Raw genomic sequence first — 16,836 nt, 5'->3', positions numbered from 1 at the left:
GTTGTATTGTACATGGGAGTTTGATTCAAAAAACGAAGATTAACTACGAAGATAGAGCTGGCGGTGAAACAGTACTATACCACACCTGTGTGCATACAATATTGGTATGACAGCTGAGACGATGCAAGATAGTGAACAGGCCCAAGTCACAACCCCAGGCCAAAGCACAAAATTGGAATGGATGTGAATCCCCAGTCTGGTCATCATGTCGGCTTAGTCCCACGTGCAGTGGCCGTTGCACCTTCCAGAGTGGCTCTCACAGCCAGTGCAACCCAGTCAGGTAGTGCTCTCAAGAGCGATCCTGCTTTTTGTTTCGCAGGGACAAAGACACTTCCACTCTCTCCCTGTAAAACCTGGTTCACAACTCGACTCGCGACATCAGCTGGAGTCAGCACTGGCTGTCCCGATTTCCTGAGTTCCGCACCAAAGCTTCCAACCAAAGGCGTATTCGCCCACAGAGGATGAACAATACTGGCTTGGATCGTATGACCGCCCTGGTCTTCATATCGATGCTTCAATTCCTGAACTAACGATTCGTGCATGCCCAGAACGGCGGCTTTGGTGGCGCAGTAGTCTCCAAGAGAAGCTTGACCGGTGTAGCTCGCCATGCTGGCGATGGAGACGATATGTCCCTTGCGTTGTTTCATCAACGTGGGGAGAATTAAGCGAATCAGGGTGAAGTGGGACATGACGTTAATTCGGAAGAGCTTCTCAAGGAATTCATCTGTTGTATCGAGGATGGTGTGAGCGTGGGCGATTCCGGCATTGTTGATTAGTACGGTTGGTGGAGATTGGGATAGGACTTTGGCAATCACGTTGTGAATGTCCTCGTTTGAAGTCAGGTCGACCTTGTGGTAAGTGAGGCGGGGAACTACAAAGACTAATCAGCATGATACATCTTGACATGGCCTCTCCACAAGGGCGTCACAAATGGATTGGACCTACTATTCTTGAGATCCACCGGCAATTCTTGGACGTCGAGAACCAGGATTTTGCTCTTCGTTTGTTGAGAAAACATCTTGACCATTTCCTTGCCAAATCCACTACATCCACCAGTAATCAGGATGGTCTCCTTTCCCTCGGTCTGGAAATCCCAAGGGACGCCCTGTTTCTTCAAATGTCCATAGTTCAAGGCACGGCGATTCAAGAAACGGTTGAGGTGAGCGAGGACCCCGAACGCGAAGAGGACTTTGAGTGTTTTCAGCAGTGGAGTTGGCCTGAGAGTCACATTGTTGCGAATATCAAAAGGAAGAGAAAACGGGAGGGTCATGGACAAATCAGGAAACCATGGAATCCTCTCCAAAGCCGAGGGGTTGATTTTGGTAAGATATAGAAGAAGAGGGCCAGTAATGTAAGGAGAAATAAGTAGTTCTTTTGGCGAAGGGAATTTAGATGGTACTGATTGAACCGCCATGGTTGTACGCGCGTGCGAACCAGGAACCCGATTCTACTTCAATGATAGTCGGATGATGCTGTGGTAGAGTCTAAAGGGTGAGATGCCAGTCACAATGCTCGACGCGTGAAGGATTTGGATTCTTCGAAGTATGAATGGTGGTCAAGCGGCCTGAAGCCAAGGAGCGCCGGGCTAAGGACAAGGGGGAAGAGATGACGGTCGAGAGATCTCAAGTCGAGATTGATGAAATGCGACTGGCAGAACTTACATGAAAGATGAAACCGAGGTCGTCTGTGACATATATAGCCATTTCACATGATTGTGAACTAGCAGGATCTTGAGTCAAACCCCGCTTCTAGACGCGTTTTGGGAGCAATAGGAACGAAATACGAGAGGAACAAAAGCGAGATGGCTTTGTTAGACCTGACCACAAAAGCGAGCTAGGGATAGAGTTCCCAAAGAAATCCGGGGCACATCATCTTTGCCAGGAGGCGGAGTCAAAAGGGAGGAATAGTAACTTGGGTCCGAGTAGTCAAATGAGGCGTTCATCAGACCTCGGCAGGCGCCAAGACGGACGCAAGAGGGGAAAGCTGAAACACGTTCGGGTCAGGCATCAGTATTCAGTCCTGGATTTTGGGTCGGGTGATAATACTTATGAAATTGTCATATTCAATCTAGCGAGGCCTCAATAGTGAGGCAGTCGGTGGTATCTAGCGGTGGTGTCCTACATAATCATGTCGAAGAGAAAGGCGACGTAAAATACTAGAAAACGAGGTTCATCTAACCCAAAAGAGTTCCTTCAAGACTCCCGCTGCAAAGGTTTACAACCCAACATCACCCACCGTCCTTACCATGATGTGCGCCAGCGTAGATCATGTGCATTCATATCATGGGGATCCGTTGTCATCATCCCACTGTTGGACCATTCTTACCGGAATGGTCGATCGTAACTACCATCCTCATTGCCAATTGCGCTGGTAGGAGGACTTCGAAAGTGACTGAGATCTCCACTGCCCGTCTTTCGCAAGGCCTGTCTCATAGTCTCGACATTGATCTCACTACCGCTTGCCAGAGGTGAACTTTGACCTGGGAGGGGACTTGCTGTACCTCTTGGTGCGCGGTGAGGTGACGTTTCGAAGCCTTTGATTGATGCAGAAACACTGGTTGGGGGAGAAGTTCCAAATGCAGCCGAAGAGGTTGGGGATCGAATTGGTGAGGGTGATCGAGGAGCGGTCAGACCATGATGACCCGACAAGTGGGCTGAATCTCGGCGTCCATCAACCAATTCCTGCTCACCATGAACGACATCGGCAAAGGAGATGAAGCTCAAACGGCGAACATCTGTCTGATCCAGAGACCCATAATTCGAAGCCTCCTCTGGATCCGATCGCGAAGTTGAGGGGAAGTCCTCGGTCACGGAAGAAGTTAGAGAATGATCTGGACCAACACCGGTGATTGTGACAGCAGCAGGCTGATGAGTGGCATGGGTGACAATCTCGACAGTATCAGGATCGAGTTTCTCGTTGGTGATGGCAGCGGCGGAGGCGTCAAGAGCTGGTGCGATATGGTTCTCCATGATGACATGGGAAGGAAGGTGGGGAGAAGTCTCTGGGAGAACGACATCTTCTTGGACATTTCGTTCAAAGATCATGGATGAAGCTGGTGATTGTGGCCGAGAGGAGTGCATCCCAACGCTCGGGGATGCGGGTAGTGCGTAAGGAAGGCTTCGACCAGGGGAGACGGGACCTGCTGGATCTGGGGACTTGTTGGGAGCCGGGCTCAAGGCAGTGCGTGGAATTGGATTTGTATCTGCAGCTGCTTTGCCCTTTTGTTGTTGTTTGTCTTCGTCTTGCTTCTTGAACTTCCAGAAGTCTCTTTTTCGGTGCTTTGTATTTGGATCGCTCTCCGCGGGATCAGATGACTGACTGGCGGAGGTAGGTAGAGAGAAATTCTTGGTCTTCAACAAGGGAGTAGCAGAATCTTTTGATTCCGTAGAAGGGGTGTTTGTTTTGGGTTGGATAGCATTGATGGAGGGATCTCTTGAAGTCATGTTGGAGGAAGCGGCGCAAAGCATGTGGTGTCAGGGGAGGGATGGAATAGTTGAACAAAGACAGCCACCACCACGAATTATAGCATGTCCGTTGAAGGTGAATGAATAGGGGTTGGTCGGGACGGGCGGGCGGGCGACGTAATGGGATGGGGATGAGGGGGGCGGAGGCAGCAGTGAAAGTAGGAAGGGAAATTGGCGGAGATGAAGAGGTTGGTATGAAGATAAATTAAGCCAGAGGTTGAGTTGTGTATGTGGTGTTCTCTGGCCAACTGAAGAGAGGAACTTGTGGCCTGTGCAACGGTCAAGAGTGAGGGATGAGGGATGAGGTATGATGTAGGAGGAAGCTGGGTAATAGTGGGAGACGTATGAGGTAGCAGTGCAGTGGTAGTTGTTGGTATTGGCGTTGAGGGGGAACTAATGTCGATGGCACGGGGACTGCAATAATAATAATAATAGAGCATCAAACTTGCAGTGGCTCCAGCTCATGTGCTACCATCCTCAATCATAATGTACAAAGTGATTTAGTCTTGTGACATGGCATTAATTCCTTCCATTCTGATTGCCCAGGTACAATCTTTGCTCTCTTCCGGAGGGGCTGAAATCCAAGACGAACACTGCAAGTTCCCCGAGCTGAAGGGCTCCATTAAGTGATGCCAAGCTTTTTAGCTCATATCCCATACTAGTGGTTCCTGCTCTTGTGACAGTGGATCATGCATTATCGAGTCTTCCCTCGTCGTCGAGATCATCACCGGCCACTCCCTACTCACTCTGTCCCTCGCCGCGAGCTGCGACTTCAAGGGCAAAGCCTGTCTACCTCCTCGCATCAGGCATCCACAGTCGACACCATACTCATCTTCTCCTGATTCCGTCCAGCATCACGCCAGCCAATCCATCAAATTTCCATCATTGCTTCACCTTTTTCACTGCTCAACTACCTACATACCCTTCACGCGACATCTCCGACATTATGCAATCACTAATACCACTGACACCTGCCACGCCCTTGAATGCCTCCTCTCGCTTCTACAAGCTATGTGCTCAAATCTTGGTTCCATCATATCGCCGCCATCAATCATCCGCCAGGAGAACAAGATCAAGACTCAATATAAAACCCGATCCCGCTTTCTTACCCACAAAGACCGAACAGCATGATCACATCATTCACAATCCTCCTCCCAGCATGCCCAATGTCATGCACACTCCAAACATTTTTCTTCCCAACGGCGATCCCAGAAAGGTCAAAACCACCAATTCAGAAGCCTTGCTAGCCCCTCCGTTACATGAGCAAAGAGAAAAGCGATACCATGTCAACGACGCCGATATGGCCGAGATGAGAGCATTGAGGGTTCAAGATCCTACGCTCTGGAGCGTCAAGAAATTGGCCAAGAAATATGACTGTGCGCCGCTCTTCGTCACTTGGGTCGTGGACGGACTAGTGACCGACAAGAAGAAGATGCAAGAAGCTGTCACGGCTGTGGTCAAGTCTAGATGGAGCAAGGGCAAGAGAATTGCACGAGAAGACCGAGAAATCAGAAAGGAAATTTGGCAGAGAGATGCATAGACTCCTACCCGGGGCAGAGGTGAAGCTGTAGGATAGGTATAGAACGAGCACCAGCATATTCTAGACGATTGTATTCAATACACATTTCTCACACCATCCTTGATCTCCGTCGGATTTGGAGCAGATGTATCCATGTTAAATCAATTCGTGTGATTGGAGCTGTCGTAATTGATCACTTCATCTCCCATCTCCCATCTCCGATCCGATGGTTTTTTGAATGTGACTCGACCATCAACAAACTCTCCAACCGCACATAGCCGCTCTGCTCCTTCCTGTTCCTACAGCAATTCATGCGCCCTTCCTTCTTTCATGTGGTCCAGATATCCAGCTTCCATCAGGACTCTACAACGCAGTCTCTGTAAACCATCAATCTCTCGTCCTTCTGTCCTACCTCTTGCGAGCAGATTGCCTTCCTTGTTTGTGACACCTTATCGAACATACTACGGCCATATCTCTGATCACAACATGGCCCCTCAATTGGAACCGTATTTCAAAAAGTAGGGATCACACCCCCATGCCATCATAACCTACTAAACCGAATCCAGGGTCGATGAATTGGCCGAATCCTTCATTGATCGTGAGTACTCCATATATAGTTTTCCATGGCGGGGTATTGACTCAACTACAGGCTTGCGGAAAGCCGTTGCCATTCCTTCAGTTTCGGCCGATGAAGACAAGAGACCAGAAGTTGTCCGAGTATGTCCACCATCTCAGTCACTGGCAAACAAGAAGACGAGAGGGAGGGGCTGACCAGACCTTCTCGTAACAGATGGGCAAATTCCTTGCCGAAGAATTGAAAGCATTGGGTGCCGAAGTCGAACTACGAGAACTAGGAAAACAACCGCACAAAGAACACCTCGATCTCCCTCCCGTTGTCATCGCTCGCTATGGGAATGACAAGAAGAAGCGTACCATCCTGGTCTACGGCCATTACGATGTCCAACCCGCACTACTGGAGGATGGCTGGGCCACCGAACCGTTCACTCTGACCATCGATGACAAGGATCGTATGTACGGCCGTGGCAGCACAGATGACAAAGGTCCCGTTCTGGGATGGCTCAACGCAATTGAAGCACATCAAAAAGCCGGTGTCGAGTTTCCCGTCAATCTCCTATGTTGCTTCGAGGGAATGGAAGAATATGGCTCCGAGGGCCTCGACGATTTTATCAATGCTGAAGCCAAGAAATACTTCAAGGATACCGATGCTGTCTGTATCTCTGATAACTATTGGCTGGGCACCGAGAAGCCATGTCTGACATATGGACTTCGTGGAGTCATGTACTATTCTCTCGAAGTCTCAGGCCCAGGTCAGGATCTACATTCTGGTGTATTCGGGGGTACTACCCAAGAACCCATGACTGACCTGGTTCGTTTGATGAGTACCCTGGTTGATGGTAATGGCAAGATCCTGATTCCTGGAATCAACGAACAAGTTGCCCCTCTGACGGATGATGAGAAGAAGTTGTATGGTCCCATCGCATATACCATGGACAATCTATACGAATCGCTGGGCTCCAAAACCACCATCTTTGAAGACAAGGAACAAACATTGATGGCTCGATGGCGGTACCCCTCTTTGTCTCTTCACGGCATCGAAGGTGCCTTTTCCGCTCCTGGCGCGAAGACAGTCATCCCGGCCAAGGTGATTGGCAAGTTCTCCATCAGGACTGTACCAGACATGGAAGGGTCTAAAGTCAATGAGGCCGTCATCAAGCATGTCAAGAGCGAATTCGCCAAACTCAATTCCAAGAACACCATTGAAATTGCCGAACAGCACGGAGGCAAGTGGTGGGTTTCCAGTCCTAAGCATTGGAATTTCTCTGCTGCCGCAAAAGCAGTCAAGGAGGTCTTCGGTGTCGATCCAGATTACACCCGTGAAGGCGGCAGTATTCCAGTGACCATCACTTTTGAGGAGGCCACGGGCAAGAATGTCTTGCTTCTTCCTATGGGTTCTAGTACGGACGCCGCTCACAGTATCAACGAGAAACTGGATCGCCGAAACTATATTGAAGGAATTAAGTTGTTGGGTGCCTACTTGCACTATGTTGCTGAAGAGCCCATCTCAGAGGGTTGAACATGAAAATCAACCAGGCCCCATGATACCCCACGAGCAGACTTGGGATGAAGAGTGAGGTCAATTTTCACTTTCCTGGTGCAGTGCAGATCAAAAGCAATATTGACATGTGGAGCGAGCCATCATTTAGACTATTCATACAGTTATCACTCGCAAATGCTCAATCCGCTCAACGGATTGTACGCTCGTCAAACAACTAGTCACCTCACCTTCCTCAAATACTTTGGATGCATTAAACTCCATATCATTGTAACCATGCTTGTGTGGTGATACGAGACGGCGCATTCTTGTTGGCTCACACGGAAGTCCGCGGCGCCTCTGCGATGCATGTTCATCACCACTTATTTGTGGCATTGTCCAACAAGCAGTCTTGTCGCCTTGCCCTGCTTCCGTGTTTTGCAGTCAACTGGGAATGCGATTTGCATTAGTTGTGATCTTGAACCGTGTTATTCGAGATCATTCATCCTCCTCGCAATAGGTGTTAGAAGCCTCTGCGAGCAGCCTCTGCCAATCTTTACTAATGGCCTCTGTTGTGTCGTTCGACCTAGCATCTCATCTCATCTCGTGGAGCCTTTGGTCAATATCTCTCTGTCGGATTTCTCCTCGATCCTCTCATCACATTCACTTCGGAGCGTCTGTCAAAGGCACATACCTGACACCCATATCCCTCGTGCGCGTCACCTTGCCATCCTTATCCTTGTCCACCACCCAAATCCACTGACCACCCCAGCCATCCTCATCATCGACAGGAATGAACATCCTCCCAGGACTCTTCAACTGCTCCAGAAGATCCGCATGCATTTCCTTGGCCGCGGCACCTACATGAATAGCATCATACGGCCCACCATTCTTATACCCCTTCCTCCCATCCCCAACCACCAACTCCACCTTCCCAGTCTCCAACAACCTCCTCCCCTCCTCACTCCGCCGCATATTCCCTCCCGCCAGGTCCACCAGACCCTGGATATGATCGATGCCCACGACCTTGCCGTCTCCACGCCCATCCGCGCCGCACACCAAGTTCGCGAGAACATGCGTCAAATACCCACTCCCACAGCCAATGTCAAGCACCTGCGCCCCGCGACTCTCAGGTAAATGACCCAGCAGCGACTCACAGGCCGCGGCGTGCATGTGTGGCGCGGAGATGGTGGCGCGGAAGCCGATCGATTGAGGCGAGTCTTCGTACGCCGCACTGGGCGTCGAGGGGCAGTAGTGCGCCCGGTCCACCGAGGACATGGCGTCGCGGACTCGTGGTGAGGTTATCAGCCCTTTGGCGAAGAGGTTGGAGATGAGTTCAGCGTTGCTCGCGCCGCTGCACCGCCAAGCCATTTTGATGGGGTCTGTTAGGGTATGCTATGAGAGAAAGAGGACGGGGTACGGTATGGCGGTTTGATGTGAACGATGACTGTGTAATGACTGACTCCCAAATAGTGGCAGACCAGTAATTGTTGTCGCCCCGTTGACGTTGTGGTTGCTTTCACATTGTATTTTCGTGGAATTGGTCAGAGTTTCACGACTCACGAGCCATGAAGATAGAATGGAAGAGAAATGTCAGAATGACGTATCCCCAATGAAGCAGCAAGTTGTCAGTGTCCTGAATGAGATTGAGATGAGGGGTGGATGAGGATGAAGGCAGTGCGGGGAAGATCAAGTCCCGCTCATTGCAGTACAGCGGAGCGGAATGGGAGGAACCTTGGAACCCCTGGGTGTCTAGTAATAAAGGGGAACATCAGCTAGAACATTCTCAGTCCGGTGATTGATCATTTGCTGCTCTTCCTACGAACAAAAGCGTTGGAGCCTTTATTACTGTGCTCGTCTTGTTCTCGGTCCATGTGTCATTGATTCATCAATGTCAAGATCAATATATAGACGCTGTCTACAGCCCATCTCTAGTCTTTATCTGATGACATCTGAGTAAAGTAGGAGACGAGAGGCTGAGTTGAACAGCACACCGTCTCCATTATTTCTTTCATCAATCAAGGTCATCTTTCTTCCGCGCCTTTACTGCCCACCCTGCCCATGAAGAGGCACCGCCGACTCAGCAGCTTTCAACGCCCTCTCAAACCTCGCAGTGAGATCCTCCGCCTCCTCCAGCCCAACACTAATCCTCACAAGATCCGGCTCCACACCCCAACTACTCGTCCATTCCAGCTCCAAATAATGCGCAAGAATCGTGTACGGACATGCCAGCGTGAAATTCGTACCGAGACTCGGCCCCTTCTGGCATTCCAGCTGGTCGAAAAACGTCACGGCCTGTTCCGGATGCTGGAACGACACAGACAGCAGTCCCCCGTACCCACCATCGCGGTTTCGACATGCCTCGTAGTTTGCCCGAGAAGGGCTGTTCTTCGGATAGTACACGGTCTTGACCGAGGGACACGCCTGCAGTCTCGCCGCGATGGCTTCGGCGTTAGTGTTGATGCGAGCGATGCGGGCGCGGAAGTCGCGGCTGTTGCGCTCCATGAACACCGCGTCCTCGGCCCAGTAGTTGTCCTCGTACTCGCTCTCCAGCGTCTGCTTCAACTCCGCGTACATCTTGGTCTGCGGGTTGAGTACAGCGCTGCCGCCCATGACGTTGCTGTCGCCGCTGAAAACTTTGGTCAGAGAGCTGACGGCCACATCCGCATGGCTGAGCACATCTGTGTTGATGAAGTTTCCAACCGTCTCGTCCACGACGACCGCGAACCCGTACTTATCCGCTAGTGTGCGGATGCGCAGTAGATCTGGGGAGTTGAGGAGTGGATTACTAGGGAATTCGCAGAAGAGCGCGAGGTAACGTTCGCCCGATTCGAGGCGTCTCTCGAGATCGTCCAGACAGGCGGAACTGCCAAACCCGTAGAACTGCACTCCGTGTCCCCATTTCTCGAGGATCTTGAGCGTGTCGACGTAGGGGAAGCCGAAGCAGATGGATTTGCGAGGTTCCATCCCCTTGGCGGCGGCGTTGGCCCGGAGGATTCGATGCGTGTTGAAGATGGCGGACATGCCGGTCGGGAAGAGGTAGACGTCGTGGTCTTTCAATCCGACATGTCGACTGTCGCAATTACTGGGAGAATTGGCGAGTGCCTGATCCAGATCCGAGTCGTCGGTCAGACAGCCACTAATGCGTCGACGGATGGCAAGTTTGGCCTGTGAGGCGAGCTTGGCGTTGAGATTTCGTCCAAAGCGTTCCTCCACGAATTGAAAGTAGTCTTTGCCCTCGATTTCGAGGGTTTCATCTTGGGTCGGTGTTGGTTCAGGATTGGCCGTCAACGCAGGAACGATACCATTTTGTGAGGTCGGACGCTGATACCTTCGCGGGCCCTTGGTGTAGACATCTTCCGACTTTGGCTTTGTCGGCGAGAAAGATACCGGTTTTAGAAACCCATCTCGGAGGGCCTTTAGGCAGAATTCTCCTCTTCGACTCGAGATGCCGTCTCCGGAGTGTTGCCAGACCTGCTTGGCTGTGCTGAAATATTCCTTGGGAAAGAATACGCAAGCCAGTCCCGACGAGACCGTTTCAACGCTCCGGCCTTTGTTCTTGTTGATGACTGGAGCAAGCACCAGTACGCGGACGGATTCAGGGGCCAGACCGTCGACTCTGTCGTGCAAGAACTTCTCGCATCGATTCGCCACAGCGATGGTCGGGAAGAGCATGACAGCCTCTGCTACGCGTCCATGCAGCTTCAAGACCTCATTCTGCAGCTCTTGGATACTCAGATGGATGAAGAATCTAGGGTATCCAGTCCTCATCTTGGAAACCACCCATTCTTCTCCCTCCTCGTACCCCACTGTTGCTTTCCATGATGGAAGTGACACACTAACGGCATGTTCAGTGTTGGGGACAGGTTGCCCAACGGCAGCAAGCATGGTGAAGAAGAAATCAATAGCCCAAGGAGAGATATGTAATATATTGTTTCATTCAATCGTGAAGTCGTTTTTCTTACAATACACATCATCTGATTAGTGGCGTGTGAACCATGACTCCGCGATTATGAGAAATTTTGGGCCGATCCCGGAGCCTTGGAGTTCAAGTTGGGGGATTGTTTTCCGATTTGGGGATAAATATTCTAGCACCTCTCAATCTCGTGGATGGCCAATCGCCATACACAATCGTGGCCCATATCTTCTCCAAAGTCCCACTGACTCGCCTTTTCTCGATCTAGGCCATGAAGCTGATTTATTCGTAGTTCTCGTGGTCACACCAGACGTAAGTAGGGGAGAGAAAAGTATGACGGCTTCATCCATATTTGAATTCTTATCTATATCTTTCATGGCTTTATCATAGGTCGGTAATTTACGAACCTCCACCCATCAACTTCTTCCATGCACCTCTCAGCGTCTCAGGAAGGGTTCCGACTTTGTTGTCGAATAGCTCTTCAGCTTGTTGCCACACACGAGAGGTCTTGCGAGCATTCAAAGTTAACAAACTCGGCAGCAGAGCTTGACTGAAGGCTTCACTGGCCTCTCGAGGAAGTAAGCTAGGAAGATGGTCAATGGAAATGACAGACAGAGGAGGATTCTTGTATCCCTTGACCGGTAGTGTTGGCTTGGAGAAAGTGCTGTTTTCAGTATAAACTGGAACCGGGTTATGAGGGTTGGTGGTGTCACAGGAGACGTCGCACACCACTGATAGGTTTCGCTTGTCCGAAGAGAGTGACGCTTCATCGATAAAGGGTGGGATTGGATCCGAAAGGTAGATACAGTTGACAAAAATGTCGGATTCGACAATCTCGGTGAAGGGACCACCTTTGGCAGTCTCGGCCATATCCCACTTGAAGATATTCTCATCGGGAATGCCGGCCTGAGTGCACAGGTCGACAGCGCCACGGCCGCAACGACCCAGGGCACCAATGACAAGAACACGCGGTTGACGACCAGTTATTTTGGCACCTTCTTCAAGCTTTGAACGCACATCAGCGAGGAGGAGATCTTGGTTAGCATAACTGGAGACTGCGGGCAACCCAGCCGCATCTGAAGGATTCTTGAGCTGGTGTGCCCATGCCTCGACAGCGAGAGCAGCTCCTGCGTAGCCTGCATGGTATCCAAACGCCGCAACACGACGTCCCGTATCGTCTGTGAGAAATTCGAGATCTAGAAGGGTGCCGCCTCCTTGGGGAAATCGAGAGAGGACATCTTGCCAGCCGCCCTGGTCCTTGTAGCAGTGTGCGAATTGGACATGGGTGTGTTTGAGAGCAACTAGATTTGTTCAGCACGAACCACAGTGATTGGGGTAGTATGGATGCGTACATTTGTCCTCGGGCAGTTCTTTGAGGCCAACGATTATGTGTTCTGTAGGAGCATCAACCCAAGAACCCTCAGGAACCAGAGTCGCACCAACTTCTTCGAACTCCGAGTCCTCGAAGATTCTTTCGGGACTTCGCTCTACATTTACTTTGTAGCCGGCGTCGAGGAGCGCCTTGGTCGTCGCAGGAGTTACTTGAGTAGTATGTCAGTTTGAAGTCCACCTGTCACTGTGTCCATCAAGATGGGTGACTTACAGGCGGAGCGGTGTTCAAGTGGCTTGGACTCGGATCGGAGGTGTAACGTGGTTGCCATGATTGTGTTGGAGAGAAACTGAAAGTGTTTTGAAACATTGGACTTGGATCGCAGGTGGGATGCATTGTGCTTGAATTGGTAGGCACCTAGGAAACTCTTGAGGATTATGACTCTTGTTGTCGGAAGGCGCAAGACAACCTCCATTGCTGCTTCCCTCCAACGAGTTCATGCTCTCCCCCTTACACTTTTTTTCTGCCGCCTGCTTGTCACTCACCGCTCGCTTAGCTTACTCGCTCGGAGGAACCTTGGAAAGTTCAATTGGAGTTCATCGACAGGGCGGCATGAGGCTACTCCCGAAATGGACAATTTCTTGGCATCAAAAAGTTTCGGAGTTGAGATAGTGCAGCTTTTTTCTCGGCCCCAGGTCTAGAGATGAACACCACCTATATGAGACTATGGATGTACGGATTTGTTGAAGCCGTGATTGAGGGGGGACGACTCATGCGTTGATCTGCGCTAGTATCAACTCAAAACCCGGCTCGGGTCCGAAGTTGGACGCAGAATGGCGGCTTCAAATATTCATTCCGACCATCGTTCGTTGAAAAGGCGCAAACTTGACCATAGAAATGAAGATGGTCACGCCAACTCATTTGTGAATGGACACGAACATACTCGAACAAGAAAGCAATTATCTGAGTCTCACAACAAGGCTAAGACAGCCAGCGACCAATCTCGAAAGTCGACTTCATTACCTACCGGAGGAATCAACAAGTCCTCGGTGCTTGCGTTGCAGGTTCATGAACTTGGGACGGAGCTCAAACCAAATTACGAGAAACTCCGTACCAAATGGATCGATGTGGCCAACAGGCTCGAATCAATCGTCAAGCAAATGTCACCAAAGCCTGCCATGACTGCAGCCGACGTTCTCAAATCTTTCCGCAAGAAGGGCGTCAACATACCTTTTTCTAAACCTTCTCCCACCAAGGAAACCAACTACAAGTTCGAATTCATTCCGCCAAGTCAGGTATTCCTTCAAGGTGCCATGTCGAACCAACTCAGTATTAGGGACGACAGAACCATAGAAGTGAAGGTTATCCTGCCAGATGCAACTCTCCAAGAGAAAGACTATCTGAACAATCGAGCTTTCCATAAAGGAGCTTTCTATATTGCATCTATTGCGTTGGAGATCAAAGAAAAAGCCAACTCAGAATTCAACTTGTCCTTCTCCTATGCGGATGATGTTGATCTGCTACCAATTCTCAACTTGACTCCAAAGCAGTTATCCATATCAAAATTCAAGTTTCAGGTCTCATTTGGACTTCCTAGCAAGTCAATACCTTTGGACAAGACCCTGCCAACCAAGAATTGTTTGCGCCATTTACCCAATTATGAGGATGCTGGCCATCAACAAGCCACTCCATTCTACAACAGCTGTCTACGATCAGTCGCTTCAGTCATGGAACATACCAGCACACTGGAGTCAGCCAGAAGTCCGGCTTTTGACGACGCATGTCGCCTCGGTCAGACATGGTTACGTCAGCGCGGCTTCTCGAGTTCTATCACCAATGGAGGCTTTGGATATCCAGAATGGACCCAGATGTGTGCAATACTGCTTCGTGGTGGCGGTCATCGTGGCCATCCGCTATTTTCAAAACAATATAGCAGCCTCCAATTCTTCAAAGCAATGCTTCAAGTTCTATCTGGACGAGATCTAAGAAATCCCTGGGTCATTGGCAGCACTGCGGTGGACATTCCTCGTTCTGAGTTACCTGTTTTTTTCGATGTTGAAACTGGTGTCAACATCCTTTTCAAAATGAGTCCTTGGTCTTACGAATCGCTCCGCCATCACGCCCAGATATCGCTCACGAATGTCAATGGAAAAGTCCTCGATACTTTCGAGTCAGTCTTCATGTCACGGGTTGCGGAGCCTCTGCTGCAATTCGATGAAATATTCTCGATGAGGTTCCCCATGGGGAAATTCAGCACTGCATTAGAACAACAGCGGGAGGTGCATAAACTCCACAGCATATTGGTACGTGGTCTTGGTGACAGGGTATCACTAGTGGACTTCAAGCTACTCACTGAACATTCTTGGGCTTTGAAACAAGATCCATCGACTGGCGAAGACGTCTTCGAAGTCCGTCTTCTGACAAACCCAGAAACTGTTGCTCGTCTTGTGGACCGCGGTCCTTCTGCCGAAGAACCGGATGAAGCTGGAGAGTTCCAAAAGTTCTGGGGTGACAAGGCTGAGCGAAGGCGTTTCAGAGATGGAAGTATCACTGAGAGCTTGGTCTGGACTTCTGGGAGCCCGGTCACATCGCAAATAGTCAGACATCTGGCTTTACATCATTTCGAACTGCTTCCTAGCTCAGTGTCGGTGAAGAGTGGCGATCTAGAAGCCAGTGTTTTGAGCGACGATGCATCTGTGGGGCCGAAGGATGCATACAGACTCATCAATAACACTTACCAATCTTTGGCATCAGCTCTTCATGGACTCGAAGGTCTGCCACTACCAATCCGGTCGATTTCTCCGACTAGTGCCGCCCTTCGTTCTTCCACAGCGAGCCATCCTTTGCTCCCCTCAACCACGGAACCAATCGATATCCTCGTTCAATTTGACTCATCCACAAGATGGCCAGACTCGCTCCCAGCGATCCAGCATACAAAGATTGCATTCCTCCTCAAACTTGCAGAGCTCCTGTCCGCCTCCGACTCCAAAGTCAGCACTCGCGTTGGTCTGGAAAATACCGAATTGGCAACAAATGGCCACTTCAATACCTCATTTCTCGACATCATCTACCCATCTCCTGCCCCCGATCTCTCCCCAATCTGTTTCCGCACGCGCATTTATCATGATCGCGAGGAACATCTCCTGCAGACAGCACTGTCTGACAAGTCCCTCCACGGCTCCGTCCGCGATTCGCTCGCCACCGCACTAGCAGCATACAAACGACATTTCATCGCTGCGCCGATCCATACAACCGCCATCCGCAATCTATGCACACGCTTCCCAAGCCTCTCAAGCACGATCCGCCTCCTGAAGAAATGGATCTCATCACACCTCCTCCTGCACCACCTTCCTGAAGAAGTCCTCGAAATCATTGCAGCGCACATATTCCTCTGCCCGTCTCCATGGTCAGCGCCCGGATCACCAACGACCGCATTCCTCCGCTGTCTCCATCTACTGTCGCGTTGGGATTTCTCCATCACACCATTGGTCGCCGATCTGAGCTTGTCCCAGGCCATGACGGGCGAGCAGGTCAATGAAGCCAAGACGCGGTTCCAGGCGTGGCGGAAACTCGATCCCAGTCTGAACACAATGACCTGGTTTGTCGGCACGAACATCGATACCACCGGTACGGTCTGGACGCAAGGATCGAGACCAGAGCGAGTAGTCGCCGGACGGATTAGGGCGTTGGCCAGCGCGGCGGTCGAAATGGTGAAAGAGCGCGGGTCTAAAATGGAGCAGCAGGACTGGTCGGGGTTGTTTGTGAGCCCCCTTGACGACTTCGACTTCCGTATCCATCTCAAGCCGTCTGTGGTCAAGCACCACGGCGGCGAGGCCGGGTCTAGATCACGCCGGGAGAGGAATGGAGGCGAGTTCAAGAATCTTCAGCTCGGTCGATCACTGGACATTGATTCGATCGGTTACGATCCTGTGGTGCTGTTCATTGAGGACTTGAAAGCTACGTTCCGCAATACTGCACTATTCTTCCATGATGGGCATGGAGGAGATGTCATTGCTGGACTGTGGAGGCCAGCGGTGGTGGGAAAGAAGGAATGGCGCGTCAGGCTGGGTTGGTCCAGTGTGCCAGTTGCTGCAGCGGCGGTGGAAGAAGATGATGGGACCGATAAAGCGCAGTGTGTGTTCAACAAGGATGCCGTCCTGGCTGAAGTGAGTGCCCTGGGCGAAGGACTTGTCAAGCAGATCAGGACGAAGGCTTAGGCTGGGGCATAGGAGGAAAAGCATGGTGGATCTCTAAAATCGTATATTTAGTATTGGGTATCATGAGGACTATCAGAGGACCCGTTCCTCCTGTGAGGATTGTTTCATCTCGAACCTAAATATTGCCGTGTCTAGCTTCGCTGGGCTTCCCTGTTCCAAATGACACATACTTGCCCTCCTGCCTTCAATTCGGGATCGGTGAATTCACAATTACCATGGTGTAGTATATAGTGTTGAGATCTTAAACACCTCTGCGAGAGCGCCATCTATCGAAGCAGAAGACCTCATATGAATCTCTTGTGTGGATCTAGTAAATCGAGGAGCTCGATGGTTTTTT

At 50.7% G+C, this 16,836-nt stretch overlaps 8 protein-coding genes across 8 annotated transcripts; 3 read left to right on the top strand and 5 right to left on the bottom strand.

Moving 5' to 3' along the window:
• Nucleotides 1-203: 203 nt before the first annotated feature.
• LTR84_004262 (uncharacterized protein) lies at nucleotides 204-1,414 on the bottom strand (the record flags this gene model as incomplete). Its single annotated transcript, XM_064847839.1, has 2 exons — nucleotides 204-871; nucleotides 946-1,414. 2 exons carry the CDS (start codon nucleotides 1,412-1,414, stop codon nucleotides 204-206), a joined length of 1,137 nt encoding a protein of 378 aa, XP_064704378.1.
• A 907-nt stretch (nucleotides 1,415-2,321) lies between these two features.
• On the bottom strand, nucleotides 2,322-3,443 carry LTR84_004261 (uncharacterized protein; the record flags this gene model as incomplete). Its single annotated transcript, XM_064847838.1, has 1 exon — nucleotides 2,322-3,443. The coding sequence occupies one exon, from the start codon at nucleotides 3,441-3,443 to the stop codon at nucleotides 2,322-2,324; it is 1,122 nt and encodes a 373-aa protein (XP_064704377.1).
• A 967-nt stretch (nucleotides 3,444-4,410) lies between these two features.
• LTR84_004260 (uncharacterized protein) lies at nucleotides 4,411-5,004 on the top strand (the record flags this gene model as incomplete). Its single annotated transcript, XM_064847837.1, has 1 exon — nucleotides 4,411-5,004. The coding sequence occupies one exon, from the start codon at nucleotides 4,411-4,413 to the stop codon at nucleotides 5,002-5,004; it is 594 nt and encodes a 197-aa protein (XP_064704376.1).
• A 465-nt stretch (nucleotides 5,005-5,469) lies between these two features.
• On the top strand, nucleotides 5,470-7,078 carry LTR84_004259 (uncharacterized protein; the record flags this gene model as incomplete). Its single annotated transcript, XM_064847836.1, has 4 exons — nucleotides 5,470-5,501; nucleotides 5,550-5,581; nucleotides 5,633-5,700; nucleotides 5,774-7,078. The coding sequence occupies 4 exons, from the start codon at nucleotides 5,470-5,472 to the stop codon at nucleotides 7,076-7,078; spliced, it is 1,437 nt and encodes a 478-aa protein (XP_064704375.1).
• A 621-nt stretch (nucleotides 7,079-7,699) lies between these two features.
• On the bottom strand, nucleotides 7,700-8,407 carry LTR84_004258 (uncharacterized protein; the record flags this gene model as incomplete). Its single annotated transcript, XM_064847835.1, has 1 exon — nucleotides 7,700-8,407. The coding sequence occupies one exon, from the start codon at nucleotides 8,405-8,407 to the stop codon at nucleotides 7,700-7,702; it is 708 nt and encodes a 235-aa protein (XP_064704374.1).
• A 672-nt stretch (nucleotides 8,408-9,079) lies between these two features.
• LTR84_004257 (uncharacterized protein) lies at nucleotides 9,080-10,924 on the bottom strand (the record flags this gene model as incomplete). The annotated part of the gene is made up of 1 exon (XM_064847834.1): nucleotides 9,080-10,924. One exon carries the CDS (start codon nucleotides 10,922-10,924, stop codon nucleotides 9,080-9,082), a length of 1,845 nt encoding a protein of 614 aa, XP_064704373.1.
• A 427-nt stretch (nucleotides 10,925-11,351) lies between these two features.
• LYS4_1 (mitochondrial Homoaconitase) lies at nucleotides 11,352-12,613 on the bottom strand (the record flags this gene model as incomplete). The annotated part of the gene is made up of 3 exons (XM_064847833.1): nucleotides 11,352-12,253; nucleotides 12,305-12,493; nucleotides 12,556-12,613. The coding sequence occupies 3 exons, from the start codon at nucleotides 12,611-12,613 to the stop codon at nucleotides 11,352-11,354; spliced, it is 1,149 nt and encodes a 382-aa protein (XP_064704372.1).
• A 502-nt stretch (nucleotides 12,614-13,115) lies between these two features.
• On the top strand, nucleotides 13,116-16,499 carry LTR84_004255 (uncharacterized protein; the record flags this gene model as incomplete). Its single annotated transcript, XM_064847832.1, has 1 exon — nucleotides 13,116-16,499. One exon carries the CDS (start codon nucleotides 13,116-13,118, stop codon nucleotides 16,497-16,499), a length of 3,384 nt encoding a protein of 1,127 aa, XP_064704371.1.
• Nucleotides 16,500-16,836: the final 337 nt, after the last annotated feature.

This window comes from Exophiala bonariae (genome assembly GCF_035927105.1).
Source record: "Exophiala bonariae strain CCFEE 5792 chromosome Unknown scaffold_19, whole genome shotgun sequence".
Classification (NCBI taxonomy): domain Eukaryota; kingdom Fungi; phylum Ascomycota; class Eurotiomycetes; order Chaetothyriales; family Herpotrichiellaceae; genus Exophiala; species Exophiala bonariae.
The sequence above is the reverse complement of the archived record's forward strand: the minus strand, read 5'-3'. Positions and strand labels throughout refer to the sequence as shown.